The following is a 27,915-nucleotide window of genomic DNA, read 5'->3' on the forward strand; positions in this document are numbered from 1 at the left end:
AGGATCCACATATGAGGGAGAACATGTAGCGCTTGGCTTTCTGGGCCTGGGTTACCTCACTTAGTATAATCCTTTCAAGATCCATCCATTTTTCTGCAAATTTCATAGCTTCATTTTTCTTTACCACTGAGTAGAACTCCATTGTATAAAATGTGCCATACCTTCATTATCCACTCATCAGTGGAGGGACATCTAGGCTGGTTCCATTTCCCAGCTATTATAAATTGAGCAGCAATAAACATGGTTGAGCACATACTTCTAAGGAAATGAGATGAGTCCTTAGGATATATGCCTAGGAGTGCTATAGCTGGGTCATATGGTAGATCAATCTTTAGCTGTTTTAGGAACCTCCACACTGATTTCCACAATGGCTGGACCAGATTGCATTCCCACCAACAGTGTAGAAGGGTTCCTCTTTTTCCACATTCCCACCAACATTTATGATTATTTGTTTTCATGATGGTAGCCAATCTGACAGGAGTGAGATGAAATCTCAATGTAGTTTTAATCTGCATTTCCCTGATGACTAGTGACGTAGAACTTTTTTAGATGCTTATATGCCATTCATATTTCTCCCTTTGAGAATGCTCTATTTAGCTCCGTAGCCCATTTTTTGATTGGCTTGTTTGATTTCTTATTATTTAACTTTTTGAGTTCTTTGTATATCCTAGATATTAATCCTCTATTAGATATATAGCTGGCGAAGACTTTTTCCCATTCTGTAGGTTGCCTCTTTGCTTTATTCACACTGTCCTTTGCAGTGCAAAATCTTTGTAATTTCATGAGGTCCCAGTGGTTAATCTGTGAATCACTTATTATTAATACATATGCTAATCTAATCGCTTTCATGTCTTTGTTTTATTTTTGGGGACTAGGGTCCAACAGGTGTTCCTGGATTCCCAGGTTTGGATGGCATACCTGTAAGTATCCCCAGACTTTTGCCGTGATTTTAAGGGAGGGGAAGCACTCACTAGCACTTTTGAAAGCCAAGCAGAGAGTGGTTCTACAAATTCGATCGAGGTCATGAGTTCATGTAGATTCTGTCTCAAGGAAGAGTAGTTGCCTAGTGGTTAAGGCCCTTGCCTGTGAAGCCTAAGGATCCAGGTCAATTCCCAGGACCCACATAAGCCAGATGCACATGGTGGCACATGTGTCTGGAATTCGTTTGCAGTGGCTACAGGCCCTGGCATGCCCATTCTCTCCTTTCTCTCTCTCTCTCTCTCCCTATCTCTCTCTCTGTCTCTCTCTCAAATAAATAAAAAAAAAAACTATTAAAAAAAGAAAGAGACAGAAGGGAAGGGAAGGAGGAAAGGAAGGATCAAACAAATTAAAAAAAATCTGAAAATATACACTCAAAAAGAGGTATATTAGGCAAACTCAAATTTCTTATCTTAGTTGATGAAAGGATGATTGCATTTTAATTTTGTACAAAAATTCCAAAGCCAATGCATTCTATGCAATAAGCAAACTCTTCAAGCAACTCAGTGCACACAATCTCAAAATAGAAGATAGGAATCCTTGCCACACTAAGCACGATGGTCTGGGAGTAAACAAATGCTCATAATAGAAGCCTTATTTTGTGGTGAGTCCTATTATTTCAAGAGGGCTCACAGCAATTCTAACATGACAGTCAAGTGGAAGAAGGAACAGACATTTGGGAGGCTTCACAGTTCAGAGTCTAAGGAGTTCAAGGAAGGTTCTTCCCCAATGTTTGACAACAATCCAAGCCAAATTAATTTAAATTTGGATATGTTAATATTTTACCTTAGTTTTACTGTGTGGCACTTTGGGGCAGTGATGGGAATTTCATAAAAATTAAATGAGTAAACATGTGAGTCATGTTTGCCGTAATTTGGAATTCATATTGCTTAATTTATGAGCTATGGTTTTCTTGCAAAAATTTCTCACGTGTAGTTTTTTTTATTTTTTTTTTCCCCTGCAGGGTCACCCAGGGCCTCCGGGGCCCAGAGGTAAACCTGGCATAAATGGCCATAATGGCTCAAGAGGAGATCCTGGATTTCCAGGGGAAAGAGGAGCTCCTGGACCAAGAGGCCCCTCAGTAAGACACTTAAATGCCAGCCTATAGGAATCTTAAGTGCAAAAGCTGTACCATAGGAACAGGCCTGCTATGTTCACGAAGCAGAGTTGGGGCAGCTGTGATGGGAATGTGATCGATTAACACAGGTCCTGGCATAGGGGGATAGCAAGGTGGGCAAGACAAGGATGGTGGGGCCAGGTAGGCTGCTGAAGGAGACTGGATTTTCCATTCTGTACCATGAGAAGAAACTGGATGGTTTAAAGGAAACACTGGATCTAATTTTTAATGTTTAATTAACATGTTTCTTATTATTGTGCAAAGAATGGGCAGTAAAGAAAAGAACTCCAAAAGATGTTACCAAATCTGTGGTGTCATCGCTCAGGGGTTCACTGCAGACACATCAAGTAGAGAGGAACTTGCTATGGGGCTTGTGATGGTTGGAAGAAAAGAACTCGGGAACTATTTGCTGACCCCGAGTGAGGAGGCTGCTCTTGCTCCAACTGCTGCCTCCTACCCAACGTCAGGAGTCATTCGTGGCCTGGACACATGGCTCAGTGGCTAAAGGCACTTGCTTGCAAAGTCTGATAACCTGGGTTTGATTCCTAGTGCCCATGTAAAATCAGATACACAGAGTGGCACATGTGTCTGGAGTTTGTTTGCAGTGGCAAGAGGCCCTGGAGTGCCCATTCTCTCTCTTTTCCCCATATTTCTCCCCCTTCTCTCCTTGCATATAAAATAAATAAATAATTAAATAAATAAAAGTATTTAAAAAATAGAATCATTCATGGAGATTAAAGTGATACAAAGTCAGGATTGTCTAGGCAAAACTGACTTCTCAAGGAAATTGCTGATGTAAATTACCATAAAACCATCAAGTACCCCTGTTGGGCACTGCCAGGCACAGGCTGGAGCCTTCAAGAGAGGGGCCTGAGCTGCCAGGCATGGCTAAGGACCCCTGGGGTTCTGGAGGCCACTCCCTCTCCAAGCCAGGCACCCCAGAACTTAGGCTCTGCCCATGGCCCTGTGACCTTTGGCCAGTTGCTTAGAAAACTCCTGATCAGCCTTTACACAGCCCATCCCCCTGAGACCCTAGATCACCTAACGCACTGCCATTGCCTACCTGCTGCAATGAATGTCCCCATATGCTAACTAGGCATCAGAAACAAACCTGGTATGTCCAATCCAATCCCCTTAGAACCCTTCCCCCAACCTCTCATTTCCCTGACAATAAACCAAGAGAGCTGTTTAACTATCTCCCTGGAATGATTCTCTAGTCACATGCTCACCCACCCACCCCGGTTGCATGGGCGCCTTTCAGGGGACCCTGGAGGACAGAGGAGCCCACATACCCCATTGGAAGCAAAGCCATGCACTCCGCTAAGTGAGGCTAACTTTTAAATTTATATATTCTTCATAAGAGTTTGATAATATGAAGAAAGCAGAACTTTTATGTGGCAATCAAGTTAATACATATTAAGATATTAAATAGGCTATTAAGATGCTAAATAGGATATTAAGATGTTAAATAGGATATTAAGATGGCACATAGGACAATCTTGGGAAGAAGGAATACATTACGGTTTTTCATTCACTTTTAAACATGCTTTAAGCAATCTAGCTGCTGCATACAAAAAATGAATCTCTCTCTCTCTCCATATATATATAATATATATATAAATATATTATATATATACATGTTTTGTTGTTATTTATTTAAAAATTTTTTATTTTTATGTATTTATTTGAGAGTGACAGACAGAGAGAAAGAGATGCGTAGAGAGAGGGAGAATGGGCGCGCCAGGGCCTCCAGCCACTGCAAAGGAACTCCAGACGTGTGCGTCCCCTTGTGCATGTAGCTAACATGGGTCCTGGGGAATTGAGCCTCAAACTAGGGTCCTTAGGCTTCACAGGCAAGCGCTTAACTGCTAAGCCATCTCTCCAGCCCATATTTTGTTATTTTTTTAAAGTCAGTTAGTTTACAAGCTCTATTATAAGCTCTATTTTGAACATGGATATTGAAATGAATCAAATGAATGCTTTTTAAAATTGTTTTTGGGGCATAAGTTAAAATTGAACAATTGGTTACTTTAAGGATATTTGGGTATTACATTGAGAGGAAACTGCAGACTTTAAAAATTACTTTTATTTTATTTTTTATTCTATTTTCTTTTTCTTTTTTTATTAATTAGTTTTGTATTCAGCAAATACAGTCAGTTTGGTACCATTATTAGGCTCATCATTACCTACCCCCTCCCCATGGCCCCTTCTTATTGAGGTATATGGGTCATGTATTGTGGAGTTAGCCCACAGTTATGGGTAGGATAAATGTCTCTGCATATCATGACCCAACATGTGGCTCAGACATTCTTTCCGCCCCCTCTTCTGCAAAATTTCCCTGAGCCATGTTGGGTTCATTTTTGGTCTGCTTCAGTGATGAGGTGTTGGGGGCCTCTGAGGCTCTGGCTCTCTGATTTGGTAGGAGTTGATTTTTCTCTGTGTTGGTCTCCTTCCCCCTTGTGCTGGTATCCGGTTCATCAGGAAAACAGCACCCTTGCTTATTTCGCCAATTACTCTTAGTTTCAGCCGGGGCCCTTTTGAGGTATGATGGGGTGGCTCTCTTCTTTGGATTTACATCTATCTGAAAAAGAGAAGCAGATTCTCCAACAGAGAGTAAGTTAGCACCAGGACAAATGGGATAACCCTTACTTTTTGTATAGAAAATTTAATAGGTGTAGGCCCTCTTGTAGCCATGATTGATGGTAGCTTGATAATGGAGAGTGGGCTTATGTTTGGATATGGTTCTGACTCGTTTCCCAGCTCCAGCTATGGGTCTCATACCACTGAGGGGATCAATTAGCCAAATCAAGAGCAATTGGTTCCCCACCATGGCTGTGTGCCACTATTGCACTTATGTGGGCATCACAACAGGTTATTTGCTGCTAAGTAGGTTAGACCATGAGTTGCTTGGACAGATATTGGTCATTTTGTCCCCAGTCGCCCATGTAGCACCTTCTGGCACTAGATGTGCCAACTGTCTGGGGACTGACTCTCTTCCAACTTCCAGCCATACCATTTCATTTTACATGTCAACCAAATAAGGTAGTAGGGTCTTACCACTAACCTCTGGTGGGTCATCAAGTACTCTGACAGAAATCTGCCTGTCTTTTAGGAAACCTTTTAGGTCTCTCTGATCAAAAGCTCATTGTGGATGATGGCCACAGAAAATGCAGACTTTTGCCTGAATAACTAGTAAATAATTATATATAAGTAACTATATATTAGTGGATAGCCTTTCTTAGTGTATTTCCTAACAGATATTAACTGGAAATTAATTAGATATACATGAGAACCTTAGAACAGTGACAATGATAAAAAACAAACTCTTTAAGTGAAATGGCTATCATAGTCATTTTATTGGCAAGTAATATTCCATATAGAAAAGATAGCACTGAAATGGTAATATACTTTTTCCTAAGTAAATATTTTGTTTTTAGGGTTTTCCTGGGGAGAAAGGAGAAAAAGGAAATTCAGTCTACATTTTGGGTGGCATTAAAGGTATTCAGGTAAGTATTATGATTATTGTAAGATTAATAATTTTTTTTTTTAGCTTTTCAAGGTAAGCGTCTTGCACTAGCCCAGGTTAAACCATGCGGGAAACACACAGGTGATGATTTCCTACCATGTCACTGAATATAAGGAAAAAAATTGCCATTGCCCTGACATACTGAATGGCACCTTACCTCTTGGGCAGACATGCCAGCCTTGGTCACTATGGCTATCACATGTCAGCACTTCCTGCCCACTCAGAGTAGCAAGGGCACAGGTCGTTTAAGGCTTCTGAAGTCGCTCAGCGACATTGTGGGTGAGGCAGTCATTTTGCTGTGGGCCTGGGCTGGGCTTGCCAAGTGCTGAGCAGCAGGCCGGGCCTCTGGCCTCTGCTCACACGGTGCCAGCGGCCTCCCTCTCCCACACCAGTAACAGCTCCAGAGCTCCCAGACGGCCCCTAGAAGAGCATCGGACCCAGTTGAGAACCACTGATTTATTTTAAGTTAAAATATCCTAATATTAACACTTGAACAGCAAAAATTACAGTTTTACTTATAGCTTCCACGATATATAAGCAAACAGCATCAAAACAGGGCCATTCTAGGAACCAGTATGGTGACCTTAAGCTGTTCCTTTAACCTCTGAGTTACCTCACTGAGTTTCTTTCCCCTTATTTATGAAGGAAAGTGAAAATATTATCTTCCAGGACTGCCTTCCTCGTGGTGCTGTGAAGCTGACTGGCTATGGAGGGCACTAGAAACTGTCATGTAACATACAGATATGATGGGCACTTTTCTTACCTCTGGCAACATAAAACAAGCGACAGAAGGTGAGGTGGGTGCAGAGAATTCCTCATCTTAAGAAACAGAGGATCTCTAATATGCAATAACCTGCACATCATTATCTTTGAGAAATAATCCAAGAGTTGATATCTACTTCATACCCGTTCAGATCACAGGCGGAAAGCAGGAAACAAAACCAACACATGCTTGCAACTATGTGGAGGCCTGGAACCTCATGCCCTGCTGATGGGAATGTAAAATGCTACAGCTGCTATGGGAAATGAAAATGTAAAAATAAGATAGAAACGTAAGATTACCCCATGACCCAGCAACTTGGGTACTACCAAAAGGACTTAAGCAGCCTCAAACAAGTATTTATGTACACCCATGTTGAGAGTGTCCACGAGGTGGATGCTGCCAGCAGAGGAGTGGACGCACAGATGAGCTGGTGTGGGTTTACACGTATGAGTGATTATTACTTGGTACTAAACAGGAAGGATCTGTGACACAGGCTGTGATACAGATGAGCACTGATGATCTCTTCATATACAGTGAAATGGCCCAGTCACGAATGGACCAACAGATTCCACTAAAATGAGTAGTGAAATGCAAAAAGACAGGACAGGGAATGGTGGTTCCTCATGACCAGGGAGGGAGCGTTGTGGGGGCTGGAATTTCCATTAGGGAAGGGGGACTCCTTGTGCAGGTGAATGGTGGTTTTGGTTGAATAAGAAGGTGAAAGTCCTTAATGCCACAGAACTAACAGGATAGCACAGAGCAGGTAAAATACTAAGTACAACTTAGATTGAACAAAACCCTGTACCTAAGAATGCACATGCTTTGATCATTTTAAGCAGTTGCATCTCAGTGCCCAGCCACAATGCTAGATGTGTGAGAAAGTCCCTACCCCCCTCTGCATCGTTTCACCGTAGTCTGAGGGAACAGAGCCGCGCACGGTCACAGGGCCAGTGCCAGGTGAACGGTGACCACATAAGGCCTTCAGAGGGGGCATTTCGAGTAACCCAGACGACAGTCGCATCTCTAGTCTGTGACACAGGAGAAGAGCAATCTTGCCCTGGCCCCTGCTGAGTAGACAGAGAATTCAAAACCTAACAAGAGAAGGGAGAAATGAGCTCTGGAGAGCAGTTATCTCCTCGAGACTGAGAGAGAGCAGGCTGTACTTAGATGGGTGCACAGGATTCCTGAGGCTGAGAAGAGGAAGCAGGCTGCACCTAGACGGGCACACAGGATTCCTCAGTGGATTTCTCCTGCAGCATCACCTGTGTGTGAGAAATCTGTCTTGGTCTTCTAAAACCATGTACTTCTATTATTACAGGGTGACCGTGGGGACCCAGGACCACCAGGCGTACCTGTAAGTGTGCCTCCTGAGCAGCCACGTGCTGATCTCGTCGCCAAATAGCCCAACACCCACTGTACATTTAAGATGAGCAGGATCCGCTAGAGAATTTTTGGAGCTTATCTACCTAGTATGGAATGGAAGCCCAGGGCTCTGTTGAAAGCTCAGTAAGGATTGTATGACGTTCACAGCAAAACATTACATTCATGTGTGGTATCCCAGTTCACCTACCAGAAAGCCACCTTTGGATCTCATCACCTTCCTTTTGTGGTCCCCTTTATGTTTTCACAATCATTTGGTATTTTTCAGGCCCTTAACACTTAGGAAAGTAAGTCTTTCTACATATGCAATGCACATGTGTAAGCCACTTACCATATATATATACATGTATACATATATACACATATACATACATACATATATATGATATATATATATGATATATATATATATATATCAGCCTCCATACCATCTTTGCCTGCCAAGTTAGTAACTGTATATTGCTATTTTGCTGCACTTTCATCTGCCTGAAATCTGTAATTCAATATTTATACCAGCCTTTCCAGTGTATCAATGTTTACAAGATTGAAGCTGAAAGTGGTTTTGCCTCCCAGTGATTAACCTATAATTTTGCTTTGTGACTTCTGGATATTGGCAGAATTACTTTCCCAGGTTCCTGCTGAAGCTCAGTCTGTGTAATGAATGAGATGCTTTTGCTGCCACTATTAAAACAAATGGTTGCTCATCCTCCCAAGGAGGGCAGTTCACACCCACAGTCACTGGACACATGCAGCAGAGCAGGGGTCTTGTCTCCAGCCTCCCAGGGTCACCTTGCCATCCCTCCACCTGACATTGTGTGCGATGCTGCTGTAACTTACACATGTGACAAAACATTGCTTATTGCTCAGCCATCTTGAGCCTGAGTTGAGGACATTTCTATCCACAATGATCTTGAAGGCTTTGTCTCAAAAGTATTTTTAAAAGCACAAGTACAATAATATTTAAATAGGAATGTTAAGCAAAGCATGCCGGTCTCTCTCTCTCTCTCTCTCTCTCTCTCTCTCTCACACACACACACACACACACACACTCATATACATACATACATATCTGTAATATATGTGGGGCTTAGGAGTACCTAACAAGGCTTTTATTTGTTCTTGATCTCTAGTATTACAAGATGGTTTGTAAAACATAGACTGGCCTCTTGTAAGTTGAAAAGGAGACATAAAGGGTGGAGAAAGGAAGGGAGGAGGATACTTAATAGGTTGATATTGTATATATGTAATTACAATGATTGTAATGGGGAGGTAATATGATTGAGAATGGAATTTCAAACGGGAAAGTGTGGGGGTGGGGAGGGAGGGAATTACCATGGGATATATTTTATAATCATGGAAAATGTTAATAAAAATTAAAAATTAAAAAAAAAAACATAGACTGGCCTCTGCACTTTAATTAATCCCAAGAGCAGAGTCCACCGGCCCTTCCTGGAGCACCGCTGCTGCCGCCTGCTCTGTGGAAGATGCTCTGGCTGTGCAGATGTGCTGGTGGGCTCATTACTCTGAGGGTGCATCTACTCAGGATCACAGGCAGTGCTTGCTAGCATAAATGGTCATGATTATTTCACAAGAATTGTGCTCTGTTTCCCACCTAGGGATCTAGAGGGCCACCAGGACCAGCTGGCCCCATGGGCAAACCCGGGGCACCTGGGTTCACAGTAAGTATAGCAGAGCTGATGCTGTCCCCTTTATGCCCATAGTCAACACTGCCACAAAGAGAAGAGGCCAGACTGCAGCACTGTGTCAAGCTCCTGTGAGATCCTTGAGTGACTATGATCCAATGAGCCAGCAAATCCCAGCAGCGTTGGCAGGAATCCCTCTTGACCATAAGTAGTGTCCCACGAAAAGCCACTGTCCCCAGGGAACAACCCATCTGTGATAAAATGTCCACCATACTTACCTTTGATTTTTTAAAAAAGTTTTTTGAGGTAGGATCTCACTCTAGCTCAGGCTGACCTGGAATTCACTATGTAGTCCCAGGGTGCCCTCAAACTCACAGCGATCCTTCTACCTCTGCCTCCCGAGTGCTGGAATTAAAGGCGTGTGCCCCACACCCAACTTACCTTTGATTTTTATTTTATTTTACTTTATTTGTGTTCATGTGTCAAGTATGTGTAATATGATGTGTCATGTGATGTGTGTGGTGTGTACCCATGTGTGTGCAGATGTGTATGCCCTATGTACACGCTCGTGGAGGCCAAAGGAGAAAGAAGACAGGTGTCCCCTACGTCACTCATCCTCCTGTTTCTTGAGATGGAGGATCTCACTTAACCCAGAGATTTTCTCCTTCCTTCCTTCCTTCTTTCTCTTTTATTCCTTATTGCCAGTGACCCCAGCATTTCTCTCGTGCCTCATCTCCTCAGGACTGGGGCTACAGCCATACACATGGTCAGCCATACATAGACATGCACAACATTTTTTGCATTGGTGCTTGGGAATCAAACTTGGGTAGTGCCAGGCCATCTTAGACCCTCATACTTGCATGGCAAGTGCTCTTAACTAGTGAGATGTCTCTCTAGCCCCATGCCATCTATTTTTAAATGACACATAGTCATTGCCCTTATTCGTGGGGTACACTGTGACTCGAGCACACACTTGCACAAAGGGGAATGAGCACATCAGGTTAATTAGTGTATCCATTATCTGGAGCAGTTATTGTTTGAGTTGGATGTGTTCACAATCTTTAGGGGCTGTTTTGTGGCAAACAATAAATAACTGTTAATCCCACTCTGCTTACTGTGCTATAGACCACTAGAACTGAAGTCCCTTATCTAATTGTATCTATCTATTCTCACTATCCAGTCCTCTCTGCCCCTTGTTGCTGTCCAGCCTTTCTAGCTTCTGGGAACACTTTTCTACTCTACTTATATGAAATCAAATTTTTAGCTTCTTCTTAAGGAGAACATGTCATTTTTATTTTTGTATGTGAGATGTGCATGTTTGTGGGCTCATGCATGTATGGGGGTAGACAAGCTTGTATATGGGGACACCAGAGGACAAGCTCAGGGGTTGTTCCTCAACCTCTCTCTACCTTAGTTTGTAGACAGGCTCTCTCACTGAGCCTGATGCCCACCAATTCAGCTAGAGTAGCTAGTAAGCAAGTCCCAAGGAATCCTCCTGGTTCTGCCTTCCCAGTGCTGGGATTACAGCCACTGTGCCCATGTCTTCAACGTGGGTACTGGGATCCGAACTCAGGTCCTTGTGCTTACATGGCAAGTACTTAACTGACTCGGTATCTCCCCAGCCTTTCATGCACATTTAAAAATCAAATATTTCCCTAATTGAAACTTGGAGCAACCAGGGTAGATAATTCTGATTTCTATGACTGATAATTAACTTTTTTTTCACCATTAATTTAGGGTCCTATGGGCCATCCTGGCAGTCCTGGGCCAAAGGTAGGTCCTGAATAAAATACATGGCCAGAGCCTACCCTCAATGAATTAACTGCTCATTCATATTTGTCTGAAAGATACCATTTCTCTCATCAGACTTCCCAAAACTCAAGTAAATTTCAGTGAATGCATTTCCAGACGTTTTAATAGCTTTTGATGACACTTTTAAAATTCAAAAGCAATTAGATTTATTTGTTCTCTTTTTCAGGGTGATCCTGGTGTGGGAGTAAAAGGTCAAATGGGAGACCTGGTAAGGGCTGGTTGGGCCCCTCTTGCATGGGTAACCAGATGTTGAAACATGTGGAAGTCATTCTGACCATTATTTGATGGGCACTCACTGTGGCGTCACTGCCCAGTTTTAGAGCTGAGAGCTCTTTGCTGAATGACACCGTTATCCTTGACCGTAAGATGACAGCTCTGACAAAACTTAACTTGAAATTCAAGTTGATTTGTACAACATACTTCAGCACAGTAGAAAGGGGTTTTATATTTCAGAAAAATATTTCCAGAGTACAGTATATTCAGAGTTTGGCTTAATTACTGACTTGGTTGGCCTAATTTCACAAATTGTATTAGAATCCTAAACTCCACACATAAATATAAGTACAACTGGAATGACAGCGTTTAGCAACACACTCTCACCCCCCACACACCCTCCCTTTCACCTGCCTCGCCGTCTGCTCTCCTCCCTGCCACCCATTCCTCACGGCGATCCTCCTACCTCTGCCTCCCAGGTGCTGGGATTAAAGGTATGCACCACCATGCCTGGCCTGATGTACATTTTAGTTTCTTCCCCATACTTTTTAAATATCCTTGCCTATATTGAATATATGGTCCTTTTATAATGTGAAAAACTAGTCACATGACACATATTACCAATACATGTTACTCTCCTGTGTGTTGTTTATATCTGCTCAACCATTTATATATGCAACACATATGGCAGCCAGCGCACCAACCCATTGCTATGCCAGCTAACAGGGTACAAGAGAAACAATTACACGACCCCAATTTCCTGCCTCTCCATTAGCTTCCCAGACCTACGCATGCCCCGGCCAGCGGGGAATCAAACAAGGACTCGAGGGGAAGTTAACCTGAATGGGAGAAGGCAAACAGACACAAGAAGGAGATCAAGCTAGGTATTTGTCAAGGTCTCGAGATTTAATTTTTACACATAGGTTTATATAGGGTTGTAGGGGGAAGGAGTCATATTCAGGACAGAGATCACAGGGTTACTGGCTAAGTGCAATTTATTTGTTTCTTCATCAATTACCGGCAGCACCAGGAGAGGCTATCACCCAGGTGTAACGGCTCCTTCATTTCTGCTAATAGATCATTAGATGAGGAAATAGAAACTTAACTTGCTATATGGTGGTTTCTGGCAACATGGCTGAGGTTTGGTTCATAGCTCCCAACATATGCAGAGACTGAATCTTGGAATCTTGGTCAAATTATCATCATCATCATCATCATCATCATCATCATAATTATTATTATTATTTTGGTTTTTGAGGTACTGTCTCAGTATACCTCAGGCTGACCTGGACTTCATTAGGTAGTCTGAGGGTGGCCTTGAACTCACGGTGATCCTCCTATCTCTCTCTCTCAAGTGCTGGGATTAAAGGCATGCACCATTATGCCAGGCTTGGTCAAATTATTTTTATTTAAATCTGAAACAGTGTTTATCTTCCAAGGAGCTCACCTGTCAAAAACACACATGTAGTCAGTCATGTGGGGCTCAAATTTGTGATCCTATTGCCTCAGCCTCCCAAGTTCTAGGACTACAGATATATGCAAGCATGCCTAGCTTAATTCTAGTACCTGTAAACTACATTTAACAAGCCACTTTTTCACATGTATGTACATGTGTACACATGTCCATATACATGTAAACACATGGATGCCATGTATATGCACACCACAAATAACTGTACCAAAATCTTTAAGAGATTGTCTCTGGATGGTAAATTATGGGCTGTTTTTATCTTTAAGTTTATTTGTAACCACAATCATTGCCTACATTTTAATAAGAAACACATTAAACATCATTTTTAATTATATGATGTGTTGTCCATGATTTATATTTTAAACCCATGACACACAGGTTTGGAAATATTATACCATAATGCATAAGTTTTCTTTGTTTCAAAGCAAATTAATGCAAAGTTTGTCTTCTCTCAATGTTTTGATAAAGGGTGAGGTCGGCCCGCAAGGTCCTCCTGGACCCACACTGTTGATAGAGCCCCCTGACTCTTGTCTCTATAAAGGAGAAAAGGTAAGCCCTTGGTCACCCTGGTAAAGTCACTTTGTGAAGCAGTAATGGGAATCATGCTGCACATATACCAGTGGCAGAAAAAAGCTGAGTGCCGCTGTGCATCACCACACTAACCTCAGCGCTGCCCCAACAGACTGTCCATCATACAGGGCTGAACACTGAGGCTTGGAGGGTTAACATGTGCTCAAATTCTCAAATTTGCCCAGGTGCTGAATGGCACACACAGCATGTGCTGCTAAATTGTGCCAAATCTTTCAGAACATACGGCCTCAAAAATATTCTGAAAAAAAATGTTTTGATGTATGGACAGCAAAGTCCATAGGGTCCCAGTTTTCCTTTTGATATGAAGGAGTTGGTTTGATGCTTAGATAACTGAAAAGGTAACAAATGTATAGAGTTGGACTCATGGTAGACGTTGGGCGAATATTAATTCCTCATGCACCTCCAACATTGATAGGAACCATGTGCACAATTGTCCATAGCTGTTTTTCAATGACTGGTTAAACAGTCTCCTGCTTTGCCCAAGACTTCTGTCTGTGACTACATTCCCAGTCTTACTTCTGCAGCCTGGTTCCATTTTCACCTCTATGCCCCATACAGTGTCACCAACCCAAATAGTGCCAGTTTCATAAATATGCTTAGGTCTTAGTTGAGAACTCAATCCCTTATTTAAAAAAATTAATAAAACAGATTGTCAAAAGAGATGATTATTGAATGAGCTGGAATTCAGCATGCTAGCTAATAAGATAGATTTCTTATTAACAGAGAAATTTATTGTATGAATATGTTGCATATTGGTCATATGTTTCCTCTCCCCTGTTCCCATTCCACTGACAACCCTCCTCAGTGGGGTTATTGGTCTTCACTGTGTGGCATGAATTCATAGTGTGATTATTTTAGGGTATAAAAGGAATTCCTGGGATGATTGGACCACCAGGACCACCAGGAATCAAGGTAATTTAAATACTTTATTCATTTGCATAAGGCAACATAATTTACCTTTATGATATTTATCATTGCTTTAATGCTAATATGTTTTACTAGAATTTTCCACCATCTTTAACCCTACAGTGCCTCATTCTGAAGGTGATGCTTCCTGTAAGCTCTTGATGGTACTTCTATTTTTGTTTCTCTCTCTCTCTCTCTTTCTTTTTTGCTTTTGAAAGTGGTGAAGCATTATTGTTGCTTGGATCCTTCTAAATGTTGTCATTTTTCACAGGGAGAGCCTGGGATTGGAGAAAAAGGAGAGAAAGGCATCCCTGGATTCCCAGGCCCTCGGGTAAGGATCACTCATAAGTGTCATTGAGTATAGAGGTGTTATTTTTCCGCACATTTCTGACACTGTCAGTATTCTTATGAACTTAATGGTAGAGAATATCTCATGTAAGTTCATGACATTTTGCACAAGACCTGTGAGAGGCTAGATGTCCTGGAGTGGTTCTTCTGTTGACATCATTTAGATAAAGCTGGCATGCAGACAGAACTGAGGAAATGGCAGGACGTGGTATCTCCTAGTACAGTGTGCTAGATGTGTGAAATAGAGGTTTTCAGCCTACCTCATACAACAAGCTGCTTTTCTTAGGGAAGGAGATAGCTGAAAAGCACTAACTATGTCAGACATCAAACACCACCCGACACGTGTCACTAATGACATGTCCCAGGGAGTCACAGGGAGGTCCTTCCCCCTGCTGGCTCAGTAATGACTCTATGTTTGGTACAGAGTAGGGTAATATTGGATTTTATGTTTTTTTTTTATTATTGCTGACATTGCACAGAGGAACTATTCATTTCCAGACAAATAAATATGTGACAGATTTCTAAGATAGCTTGCCCAATGCAAGCATCAAGTTAAATTTAAATGGGAAGAGTGGTAATAGTAAAAATATATTCTTAATTAATATGCTAACAGTGATGACTTTTTTGAATACTAAAGATCATTTAGAATATCAAATATAAATAAGTGGACTCTATTTTATATTTATTGCTTCTTAATTTGTAGCTTTTTCAAACAAAACCAAATATCAATACTGCAATATGATTTAAAGGGATGAAAGCATCATGCACTGTAATTTGATTCTGATTGCTGATTTTCCATAATTATTAGGGCGAGCCTGGTTCCTACGGACCCCCAGGTTTCCCCGGATTAAAGGTAGGTGCATATCAAGCCACAAGTGGTGACGACACTCTCCTTGGTACACGCAGCTCAGTGTCATTCGCACGCACACGCTGGGCTATGATGTGAAAGCACTCAAGTGACAGGAAGGGCAGACACATTCTTTCTTACTTACTTGTATTTTTAACATTTTATTGGTGACTTCCATAAATACAGACAATATGCCATGATCATAATTCTTTCCCACCGCTTCCTTTTTTCCCCCTCCCAAATTCCCTCTGCACTGAATTTGTTGGCATATAAACGACTGGGTTTTATTACGGTGTTTTTTTCAAAGAAAATTTGTTTTGGTTGTTTCTCTTCCTCACTCTTTTTTCTCATTCCCCTTTCCTCCCTTGTACCCTGCCATCTTCAGTAGCTTTTTGAGATAGGGTCTTATGTGGCCTAGGCAGGCCTTAGACTCACAATGAAACTATGTAGCCAAGGCTTGTCTTGAACTCCTGACTGCGTTATTTCAGTCTGCCTTGCCCGGCTCAGACACTTGCACTTGATGAGTTGCAGCTTATGCTGTAGAACCAAGAGATAAAGCACAAGACAGCCAGAGGCGACCCAAGAGCAGCGAGCATGCAGCGCCTTGGCAAGCCTGTGTGGCTCGGATGAGATGGGCCTGGAGTAATGCCGTCCTGACATCTCCAACCCTTAAAACTGCTTCTCTGTGCTTGCTTGTAGGGAGAGCAAGGACTGGCTGGAGAACCTGGGCCCTTTGGATTTATTGGACCAAAGGTAAAAAAGTGATCGAGTATCCCCTTATGTTATCAAATAAATTTCTAAAAATATTTCAAATAATCAAAAAATAATTTTGAAAGAGATAGAGTTAATTTTGTAAATATTATTTAATGTGTTCTATATATTAATATGCTATTATACTAATTAACACATGAAACACAACTTTGTTTCTGGGCTGAAGAGATGGCTTAGTGGTTAAGGTGCTTGCCAGCAAAGCCACAGGACCCAGGTTTGATTCTCCAGGATGCACGTAAGCGAGATGCACAGGTGATGCATGTGTCTGGAGTTTGTTTGCAGTGGCTGGAGGCCCTGAAACACACATTCTTTTTCTCCGTATCTACCTCTCCTTCTCTCAAATAAGTAAAATAAAATAAAATAAAATAAATTTATAAAAAAACACTTTGTTTCTATTTGAGAAGCAATTCTTTTGAAAGTGAATAATAAAGTTTGAGAAATGTATTGAGATCATATGGTTTAGAGATGAAAGTCACAGAGCAACTTGAGGAGAGATTCCTGCTTTCTCCATTACAGTATTTCTTTTCATTCCTTTGTGACATCCTCACATTTAGTATTTGCCCAGAACAAGTCCTAACTGCTCTAAGAGGATATGATTAAGGGAGAAAATATTTTGCTATTAAAGGAAAATGCAGGTTTAGGTCTACTAGATGAATAAACCACTTGTATTACAGTGCCAAGTTAGGTATTAATGCTCATACTATAGCTAAGAAACTTGGTGGTTTTAGAAGTATTTGATTTATGGGTATATAGTTTTAATTGTGTTGCTGTGAATTTTTTTCTTTTGTTATACCTTTGTCAACTCATTATTTACTGGTATGTATAGGTGAAATACTAGATATTTGCTCTTTCTAGGAATCCATGAATCATTGATTTCTCTAGTCAGTCAGTAATATTTACTCCTATGCTCAATGTGCCTATGGTGGGATTCCCTGTTCTTTTCTCTATTTTCTTCTTTTCTATCTCTTCTCCATCCTTTATTTCTTTGTTTGCTTGTTTCTTTCTTTCCTTTTATGCATGTGTATAGTATGTGGCATGCGTACATGTGTGCATCTGTGTACAAATACGCACACAGGCATGAGGGGCAGAGGAGGACATTGATCATCCTCTACTGTTCTTCTGCCTTATTTCCCTGAATCACAGTGTCTCACTGACCCTGTGGCTTATACTTTTTCATTAGAATGTCTGACCAGTGAGCCCTAGCCATTCTCCCTTCTCTGACTCCCTCAGCTTTGGGGTTATCAGCACATGCCTGTGTGCCCAGCTTTTGACGATTGCACTCAGGTCCTCATCTTCTTCAGCAAGAGCTCATACCCTCTGAGACATCTCCCATGTCCCTGCCCATGGCTGTCTAGCCTTTGTTTAAAGCCAGGTAGCATTACTATTTCTTAGAACTAATAATGAATAAAATTATTTCAGGGGGATCCTGGAGACCGTGGGCATCCAGGACCACCAGGCATTTTAGTGACTCCATCTCCTCTGCTCAAAGGTCTGTATTCCACTCAGACCCTCCATAGTGTATGCAGAAATGTTGGGTAGCCCAGATGATTCTGACCCAGTATTACTATAGTTCGCACACTAGACAGGATACATACATACATGTTATTAGTGTTAGTGACTTTATTCATCACTGTGATAAAATACCTGACAGAAACCACTTAAGATAAAGGAGACTTGTTTCAGTCTGTGCGTCGGTCATGGTGCAGAAGGCATGACGCAGAGGCAGTGTGTCCGGGCACCTCGTGGCAGAGAACACTCAGCAGAACCACCAGGAAACTATCTGGGCCGGAAGGTCCATGTCCCCTCATTCTGGCCATACCTCCTAAAAAGTCCATCACCTCTAAAAACAATACCACTAGCTGGGGGGTCAAGTTTTTAAATACATGGGGACCATTTCATATTCAAACCACAACAGTTAGCATGAAGACAAAATTCCCCAATGTTCTGGGAGAAATATGCATTTTGGTTCACAAGGCATTAACTGTTATTTCAGTAGGTTAAGTCTGTGCTAGGGGGCATTGTGTTGTCTTTACGAAGGCAAGTTTTTCTTTAATTTTTTTTTTTAAGTTTGCATTCATTTGACTAACATCTACCTAGATGTTACCACCAGAGAAGGAAGTGGCTTAAGTCAGTGTCAGAGAGCCCCAAGGTTTATACACCTGCAGAGGAGGGATGGACAAAGGGGCCCAATCTTACCTATTCCTTTGACAATATGCCAGGAAAAGGCAGAAGAACCTCCACTTTTACTTTACCAAACTTTACAAGTCTTTGTGCCTGAGTTTTAAGAGGGATGTGGCCATTTGTTTACTACCATTGCTGTGATCTTTACAGGTCCCTCAGGGGACCCCGGTACCCCTGGCCGCTATGGAGAAATGGGAGATGTCGGACCACCAGGTCCCCCGGGGCCCTCAGGCAGACCAGGGGAAGCTTGTCCAGGTATGAATCCATTGCGTTTTATGTGCCAGATTTCCTTCATCACACCCACATTAGCAGTCTTCAATTCTAGCTGACACTGAGGTAAAGTTAGGTGTGTTTATCAGAGACTGATGCCCAGGGAGTCACAGTCTGGACAGACTCACAACAGTTACAGGTCCCTCAGATGGACTTCAGAACTGGACAGTCGGGTATATTGTGAGGAAAGAATATGTGTGGCAGCCTCCCACAAGATTGTCATTTGCAGAGATTTAAAACCTCTGCTAGGGCTATCGTGTTTTCTTAGGGTCTGTACCGTTCTTGTTAATCTTTACTTTCATTCTGTTAATCTTTACTTTAAAAATTCTACCTATTCATCTAGGCACTAATCATCTACATGAGATGTAGAAATAAAATTGATGATTTACACAAAAACAACTTTGGGGCCTGGGGAGATAGTTCAGTTGAAAAAGTATGTGCTTTGTACTCATGAGGGTCTGAGTTTGGTCCCCAGTATCCACATGTAGGGCAGTGATATATGCACCTATATATACATTTTAATATGAACTAGAACATTCCAATTTCTACTACTTATAAATTATGCAATCTTGGAAATTTAGTAAGCCTTTTTGTCCCTCACTTTTCCCATCGTTAATGTAGGACCCTGTTAAAGTTTGAGCAGGTTATATGTCTACAGTGCTTAGACTGCAGTCTGGTTCATACAGACTTGATGATGTGTCATCTGTTATTATTAGTGTTACTGATAGTGGCATAAACACCTGTGCCCTGTGTAGAAAGTGTGGAGTTGGTAGGGTTCTTTGAGGAGAAAATAGCGCTTGCAGATGTATATGTGCCCACAGCACATGCCCAGACGCAGTAGTGCTGGCCATTATTACTGATGACTGATAGGGGCTCAGTTGTCTATTGCTGAACAAATGATCCAAGAGATGGCATGGCATTTTGATGTCTGTGATGGCCAGCTATTTTTGAATTACATTTTTGCTTATTTTTAATGCAATTTATTTAGATTATTATGATATAGCTCATGCTTTTTAGCTAGTAATGCGCCTTGTGAAAAACTCATGATCTGAACTTCTAGCCAAGATGGTGACTGCCTAGCTGTGCTTCAGATCCCAGGGAAAGAAAGATGTAGATCCTAAGGAGAGAGCCACCCCATCATACCTCAAAAGGGCCCTGGCTGAAACTAAGAAAAATTGGTGAAACAAGCAAGGGTGCTGTTTTCCTGGTGAGCCAGATACCAGCACAAGGGGGAAAGAGATCAAGACAGAAAAATCAACTCCTACCAAATCAAAGAGCCAGAGACCCAGAGGCCCCCAAAACCTCATCACTGAAGCAGATCAAAAATGAACCCAACATGGCTCAGGGAAATTTTGTGGAAGAGGGGGTGGAAAGAATGTCTGAGCCACATGTTGGGTCATGATATGCAGAGACATTTATCTTACCCATAACTGTGGGCTAACTCCACAATACATGACCCATATACCTCAACAAGGAGGGGCCATGGGGAGGGGGTAGGTCAAGGATGAGCCTAATAATGGTACCAAACTTACTGTATTTGCTGAATACAAAACTAATTAATTAAAAAAATTTTTTTAATCCTGCTTTCATCTAAAACAAAAATTCATGATCCTCCTGCTTTAGCCTCCCAAATGTGTACCACTATGCCTGGTTTGAAAAGTAAGCTTTTTAAATGCCACTATTTTTCTGCTTCTTTTGAGTACCCTATCTTCTGGAGAGTCTTTTGGGGGGAAAACCCACATCTAGCTGTGGAGCTGTAGAAAAGGTTCAGTGGGTAAAGCACTTGGTAAAGCACTCACTGCACAAGCCTGACAACCTGAGCTCAGGTCTAGAACCCACATGAAGATGAAGGGCACAGTACGCGGCCCTAACCCCTGTGGCAAGATGGGAGAGAAACACGGGAGAATGCTTGAAAGCTCATGGGCCTGCTAGCCCAGCATATGCAGCAGAAAACAAGAAATCTTGCCTCAAACAAGGTGGACAGTGAGGACTCACACACATGGTTTTCCTCTGATCTCTACATGTGTGTCATGGTATGTGTGTACCTACACTCCTGAATGAACCCACAAGGGGGGTGGATGGAGAGATAAAAATTACCTAACTTTACTGAGATATTATTAACATAAAAATTGTACCTCCTTAAGGCACACAACTCAATGTCTTGACATAGGTGTGCACATAGTGAAAAGTCACCACATTCCACTTGACACATCAGTTGCATCAATAGCTTTCATTTGTGTCTGTGGGTGTACAGGTGCATGTGTGTGGTACAAGGACTTTGTTTCAGATCTGTCCCATCCCATAGCAATTCCAAGTACATAATGTGGTATTGCTAACCACCCTCCTCATGCCACATGTTAGAGTTTCAAAATTTATTTGTTTCACCTGAGGCTTTGTGCCTTTACCAACATCTTCTTTCCCTATTTCCTCCTTCCCTGACAGCCATCATTCTACTCTGGCTTCTGTGGGTCTATTTTAGATTCCACATATAAGTGAGACCATGGGGTATTTCTATTCTGTGTCTGGCTTGGTTCACTGGGCATAATGTCCTACAGCTTCATCCATTTTCCTTAACAAATGTTCCATAACTGAAGGAAGAATGCACTGGTTATAATTTCTACAGAAACATTTATTCTTGAGAGCATGTGTGATTTTCATCCTTAATTTTTTCTCTTCTTTTTTTTTCTTTTCACAATTTTTATTAACATTTTCCATGCTTAATTTTTCTTATAGGCATAATGGGACCCCCTGGGCCACCAGGATTTCCTGGTCTTCCAGGGCTTCCAGGGGAAGCAGGCGTTCCTGGGGTACACAGCTGTGCCCCAGGAATACCAGGAAAGCCAGGGCCACCTGGCCTGCCTGGAGCACCAGGACTACTGGGGCCTCGGGGATCAGATGGTAAGCATCCTCACACAGCATCCCTCTGATGCTGAAATGCAGGTCTACAGGTCCACTCAGAAGGCACTGCCGTCTAAATATTTTAAAACTTAATTTTCATGAGCCAAGTTCATCATATTAAAATTCTTTTATAAATGAACATATACACATCAATAATATTTCATTAATTAAAGTATATGCAGTTATTCAATGGGCAGTTTAAGTAAGAAAGATAGAATTTTGTAAATTCCTAAAACTTTGGGTTCTGTGGTCCTGGGAATTGAACCCATGGTTACCTGCATGCTAGACAAGTTCTCTGCCGCTAGCTACATTTTCTGCTCAAAAGTTTGGCTTTAAAGGTAGGTTTTGTTTTTCTCAAAGTTATATATGGGCCTGGTTTGAGCACCAAACTGTTCTTCAGGGCTTGTCATGAAGAACATAAATTCCATGCTATGTCTTCCTCTGTACCTTTCCTATGCCAAAGATAACACTTCCCACACATGTGACTGGATTGATTGTGATTTGTCTCTTTATTTCCATTCACCCTGCTTCTATGGCTATTTCTAACTTCATAATTTTGGGCAGCATCTTTTGGCTGCTCCTACAGTACTGACTATCATTCGGCACAGCCACCACATATATGCACATTTTCGATTCTCATAACCCAATGATACAGTTATTGCCACAATTTTGGTTATATAAATATTCAGTGTTTGCACTTAATGATTTTATAAGTACTGTCCACCAGCTGAGCCATAAAGGATGGCTTTATCAGTGGTCATGGTAGCTTTGGAAGCATGCATGGTCCATATGTAGACACAGTCTTTTTTTCTTTTTTTTTCTTTTTGGTTTTTCAAGGTAAAGTCTCACTCTAGCCCAGGCTGACCTGGAATTTGCTATGCAGTCTTAGGGTGGCCTTGAACTCTTGGCAATCCTTCTACCTCTGCCTCCCGAGTTCTAGGATTAAAGGCGTGTGCCACCATGCCTAGCTAGACATATTCGTATATATGCAGGGAGAGAGAACCCCAAGGAAAGAATGGAACAAAACATAGGGCAGAAAGGGATGCACAGGAAAGGTAGACATAAGTGGAAGACACTCATGTTGCATAGGAGACCTTAACCAAAATTATGTGATTCTCTCTGCCCACCTCTTACTACCAGTGATACATTGTAGAGTTGGATGCCCTGGACCCCAAGGAGAAAAGGGCAAAATGGGTCCCCCAGGAGAAAGAGGCCCCAAAGGAGTAAAAGGCAAGTATGCATTGAAGGTAGAATGTCTGTGTGACAACCTCTGGGGGACTGGAGGGAGACATTGTTGAGAGGGAGATGTGGTGTTTTATTCACTCACCTTAACAGCCCCCCCCCCATGAGTACTTCAAATTGGTATGCACCCTGATGTAAGTAGGTCACCAAGAAGCGAGATGCTTGCACCGTAAAACAGGCCTTCGTAAACTATTTCAACTCATGACCCCTTTTTACCAAGAAATGTTTACACAACCATGGGTATTGTAAGTTTATAAAATAGGTATACAAATCAAATGTCTACTGCTAAAAACTCACAAAGAAATTTATTTAAAAACCATTCCTTAGCACATATTTATTCTTAACTAAAGATGAAAGTTGAAAGCAAATTAACATAATAATGAGGTGAATGCTTACTTTTACATAAAGAATTAAATTTTGGCTTAATATTTGTTGATAGTAAAGAATATAGAGCATGTCCAATATTTTTATAGCCACTTGATATTTTGATTTTATTATTGTCAATGTTGAGACTGCTACTTCAAATAAGTAGAGTACAAAATGGCAAAAACATACTTAGGATCATTTTATAAATTGTTCAGAAATTTTGTCCTAATCTGAAGCCAAAATTCATCTAATAATTTTTTGGTGACACTCAAGTCAGAAACTCACAGAGCAATTTTTTTAAATCAAACATTCTAACATAATATAATCCAAATATATACTAATGTGACACATGCTGAGGAGTGACAGTAGGAAAATATTAAAATATTAAAATTCTGTTTTCCATAAGTAGGTCACCATGTCGTTGTGTGTACAGTAAGGACACTGTGGTTCCTCACACACACCAGCCTGGCGCTGAGCCCCTGTTCAGTCTTAGCTGGTGCTGTGCGGCATCACCCCCAGTGTAACGTGTGCATGTGAAACGACACAGCTGCACACGGCCAGAAACACCATGGATTCATTCACCATTTCATTTTGAATTCATTTTTGGTCATTGCACTTCAGAAATCTTTTACTGTCACCATTTTTTTGTGACATCTCACATTCATACTACCTTATGTGGGATTGAGACCCATGGTTTGAGAAGCTGGGTCTTGGGCTAGAGAGATAGCTTAGTAGTTAAGGCACTTGCAGGGGAAGCCTAAGGGCCCTGGTTCAATTTCCAAGTAGTTCAGTCTCCCATGTAAACCAGATGTACAAGGTGGCACATGCATCTGGAGGTCATTTGCAGTGGCTGGGGGGTCCTAGTGTCTCCTCTCTCTCTCTCTCTCTCTCTCTATTTCTCTCTCTCTCTTTGCCTCTTCCTCTCAAATAACTAAAATGCTTAAAAAAAAATGAGGCTGGATTTTAAAGTAGAAAGGCCATGAAATTTTCTTCCAGGCTATAACTTTGCTCAAAGGTCCTCTTAATTCCTTTTTTTCTACATTATTTATTTGAGAGAAAGTGGCAGAGAGAGAATAGGCATACCAGGGCCTCCAGCCACTGCAGATGAACTCTAAACACATGCACTACCTTATGCATCTGGCTTACGTGGGTCCTGGGGAATCAAACCTGGGTTCTTAGGTTTGATAAACAAGGGCCTTAACCACTAAGCCATCTCTTCATCCCTTGATTCTTTTTTAAAAAAATATTATTTATTTGCATTAAGTGTGTGTATATGTGCATCAAGGCTTCTTGCTATTGCAAGTGATATCAACTGGCTTTAAATGGATAGCTGGAGTATTGAACCTGTATGTGGGTAGCTAGAGAATTGATCCTGGGCCAGCATATTTGGCAAGCAAGTGCCTTTACCACTGAGCCATCTCCCCAGCTCTGGACTCCTGGAGAGGGGGAGAGATCTAAAGGACCCTGTGGATATTGTGTGTCTCCTTCTCTCTGCGTGTCCTATGTGTCTCAGTCACTAAGTGCCTGTGGTTCTGCATTTCCCTGTTCTAAGATAAGCACTTCAGAGACTGTGCCAAATGACCAATTCAGTATTATGAAAACACACCACAAATGAGGAGTTCAACTTTCATAACTTTTTTTTCATCTGCTAAGAAAGAAAATCAAAAAATTTTAAATTGACAAAGAATATTGAACTTTGTAAAAGGTCTGTGTAGTGTTTCATCGTTTCTTACACCCCATAGGCTGTTTATATAGCCTGGCTGCCTTTCCCAACAACCCTTGAAAAACTACACCTATTTTTTTTTTTAAGACTAAAAGTACTGATCACTAGGGAATATATTGTAGTGAACAAGCAACGGTAATGTGCAATGCAATCAGTCCCTCTGCATGTATTATTTTTCTTGATTACTCATGGTTTATTTACTTTTCATTGTATGCATTTATCTTTGTTTCCTCGGTAGGTACCACCTATGGTCTTTTCAGCAGTATTGTATCTTAGCATTTTAGGATGAGTTTAAAACACCAAACATCATCTTATATATTTATAAATTATGTTCGTAATCCACATAAGCCATGCCATAGGCTCCTGCACTCCACCCCACTCTGTATTCCAGCCCCCATATCACATCAGTATCCTAGAATTGAGCACACCAGACTATTCATGTGCTCTGGTCACACTGTTTTGTATAATACAACCCTGATTGTGGATTTTGTTCAGGAAGTGACAAAGCTGACTTTTCCCTCCGTCTAGGAGATGGGGGAATCTGTGCCTGTGAACCTGGCCCCATGGGACCCCCTGGCCCTCCAGGACTTCCTGGAAGACAGGGGAGTAAAGGGGACTTAGGGCACCCTGGCCAGCAGGGAGAAAAAGGTGACCCAGGCCCTCTTGGTGCTGAAGGACCTCCAGGAACACCTGTGAGTAGTTTTAATTGGTCATGATCAATGAAATGAGGTATAATTTAGTATGTTTCTTTCTAACTTCATGTGTAACAGAGCATTTTATATTTTAAATGCCTTAATGACTAAAATTAGTTATAGTCATTTATGCATCTATCATTCATGTATTTAATTAATCCAGCTATTTATGCCTGCTATGTACCAGGCACTGTTCTAAGGTGCTAGGAACAAGAGCGTTCTCTTCCCTTCCGAAGCTCTGGGGAAGACCCAGGCTTTGCAATACATGGATGAACGGACACAAACCAGCACCATCTCGTCTTGCCTGTGTGGAGGGAGGGAGTGAAGGGCAGAGCAGGGGATGAATAGGAGAAATGGCTGGAGGGCTGAGATGTGACTGTGTGATAGAACACTTGCCTAGCATGGTCCAGGCCTCGGGTTCTATCCCTAGCACATAAAAGTGCCTGCACTCACAGTGGCTAAACGGTAGGAGGAGCCTCAGAGCTTAGGGCTTTTCAGTTGGGTCAGATATGAGCTTTCGTTTTGAATGATGTAGTATAACCATTCAAGGAGAGTGTTAAAAGAAACAGACATTTTACCTTCATTAAATATGGGTCATGGGTTGCTGCGTGGAGAACAGTCCATAGGCAAGGGAGAAAGCGTGGGGTTAGCTGGGAAGGAGCTGAGCAGCGCTGTGGAAGAGAGTGGGCGACGTGGTGGTGCTGGCAGTAGTGGGGGTAGTCGGCATGCGGATACAGTTTGAAGGCAGACTCAGTAGACTGAATTTACAAGAGACAAGGAAAACAGGCACTAAGGTCTTGTCCCTGAGTCCCTGGGTGATGGCACTTGCCATGGACTGTGATGGAGGAGGCACTGGAGAGAACGGGCACTGGTGGGAAAGGAGGTAGAATTGTTTGGGACATTTTAGGTTTGGGTGCTATAGTAGTTACCCTCTCATTCCTAGAACAAAAGACCAGGCCAGAAGCAGCTGATGGAAGGAAGGGGTTTGCTTCAGTTTATAATTTCTAGGGGGACTTTCCTCATGGCAGGGCAAGAGTGGCAGAGCAGACAGCCAGGATGTCACATCTTGTCACAGCAGTTGGGAAGATGTAACAAGAGTGAGCTGGCTAATGTGGCTAATCAACCTTTAGGTCCATCCCGCTGGCACATTTCTTCCAGGACACACCTCCTCCAGCAAGGCTCTACTTGCCAAAAGCTCCATCAGCTGGGGGTTAAGTATGAGGCGTGATCACCAACACATGAGGCTGTGGTGGACATCCTGCATTCTAATTACCCCAGGTGCCTGTTCGGCCAGCATGTCAAGCTGCTGAGCAGGCAGTGGCGTGGCTTCAGGACTCAGATGGGATGTAGATTGCAGGTCTGGAGATGGGCTTTGTTGGAATGCGCGATGTCAGGTGCCTGGGAGGAGGGGACGGGTCTATTTCTAGGTACTGTTCCTTTGCTGAAGCAGACTTGCGGCTGCCTGGTCAACACAACACAATCACTTCCCCGGAGGCTGAAGCCAGCCCGTCTGTTCCCTTCTTATTAAAAAGGCTTAATCCTAGGCAAACTGGAAACAAGTTATCAAGTCCCCAAATCATTCTTTTCCATTTTTCCAGAAATGTACACATGTAGTCAGTTCACCAGGAAGTTAGGTCCTCAGTGCATTCATACTGAGTGAACACATGACAATTATTTTGTGGTTTGCCATCTGTAATCTGCTTTATTAAATTAAATATTTTACTAATTCAGTTTTTGTGTATTACTACTTAATCTTCTTAATGGCAGTGTTAATGAGTCTAAAATATTGTGGCTTCATGCCGAGTTGCTTCTTAGGGCTCACATTTTTGGGTGGATCACTAGTTCATCCAGGCTTACCATGGTAAGATATCTTAATTTAATTGTTATAGGGCACTTTGGACTGGCTGTTTCTGATGCCCTCATATACGGGTTACTATTAGGGGCCCCAATCGTAACACAGAGCACAAGGAAATGGAAAGGAAAGGAAAGAGAATGGAGAAGGGAAAAGAAGGGAGAGGAGAGGAAAGGAAAGAAAATAAAAGGGAAGGGAAAGTAAAGGAAGGGAAGAAGTAGGGTAAGTAAAGAAAGGGAAGGGAAAGTAAAGGAAGGGAAGAAGTAGGGTAAGTAAAGAAAGGGAAGGGAAAGAAAATGAAAACCAAGAAAAGGATGTGAGGAAG

At 41.9% G+C, this 27,915-nt stretch overlaps 1 protein-coding gene across 4 annotated transcripts in view; it reads left to right on the forward strand.

Moving 5' to 3' along the window:
* The window catches only part of Col4a4 (collagen type IV alpha 4 chain), a 162,523-nt gene that overhangs the window by 79,730 nt on the left and 54,878 nt on the right, over positions 1–27,915 (forward strand). For all 4 annotated transcript variants that reach the window (XM_045146847.1, XM_045146846.1, XM_045146845.1 and 1 more), the window contains exons 6-22: positions 876–920; positions 1,943–2,059; positions 5,533–5,601; positions 7,703–7,738; positions 9,381–9,443; positions 11,145–11,180; positions 11,386–11,427; positions 13,372–13,452; positions 14,353–14,406; positions 14,672–14,731; positions 15,557–15,601; positions 16,295–16,348; positions 17,786–17,855; positions 18,698–18,802; positions 21,551–21,715; positions 22,856–22,945; positions 25,575–25,738. In XM_045146847.1, the coding sequence (XP_045002782.1) occupies positions 876–920; positions 1,943–2,059; positions 5,533–5,601; positions 7,703–7,738; positions 9,381–9,443; positions 11,145–11,180; positions 11,386–11,427; positions 13,372–13,452; positions 14,353–14,406; positions 14,672–14,731; positions 15,557–15,601; positions 16,295–16,348; positions 17,786–17,855; positions 18,698–18,802; positions 21,551–21,715; positions 22,856–22,945; positions 25,575–25,738 (1,296 nt within the window). The remainder of the gene's footprint in view (positions 1–875; positions 921–1,942; positions 2,060–5,532; positions 5,602–7,702; positions 7,739–9,380; positions 9,444–11,144; positions 11,181–11,385; positions 11,428–13,371; positions 13,453–14,352; positions 14,407–14,671; positions 14,732–15,556; positions 15,602–16,294; positions 16,349–17,785; positions 17,856–18,697; positions 18,803–21,550; positions 21,716–22,855; positions 22,946–25,574; positions 25,739–27,915) is intronic.

This window comes from Jaculus jaculus, chromosome 4 (genome assembly GCF_020740685.1).
Source record: "Jaculus jaculus isolate mJacJac1 chromosome 4, mJacJac1.mat.Y.cur, whole genome shotgun sequence".
NCBI lineage: Eukaryota > Metazoa > Chordata > Mammalia > Rodentia > Dipodidae > Jaculus > Jaculus jaculus.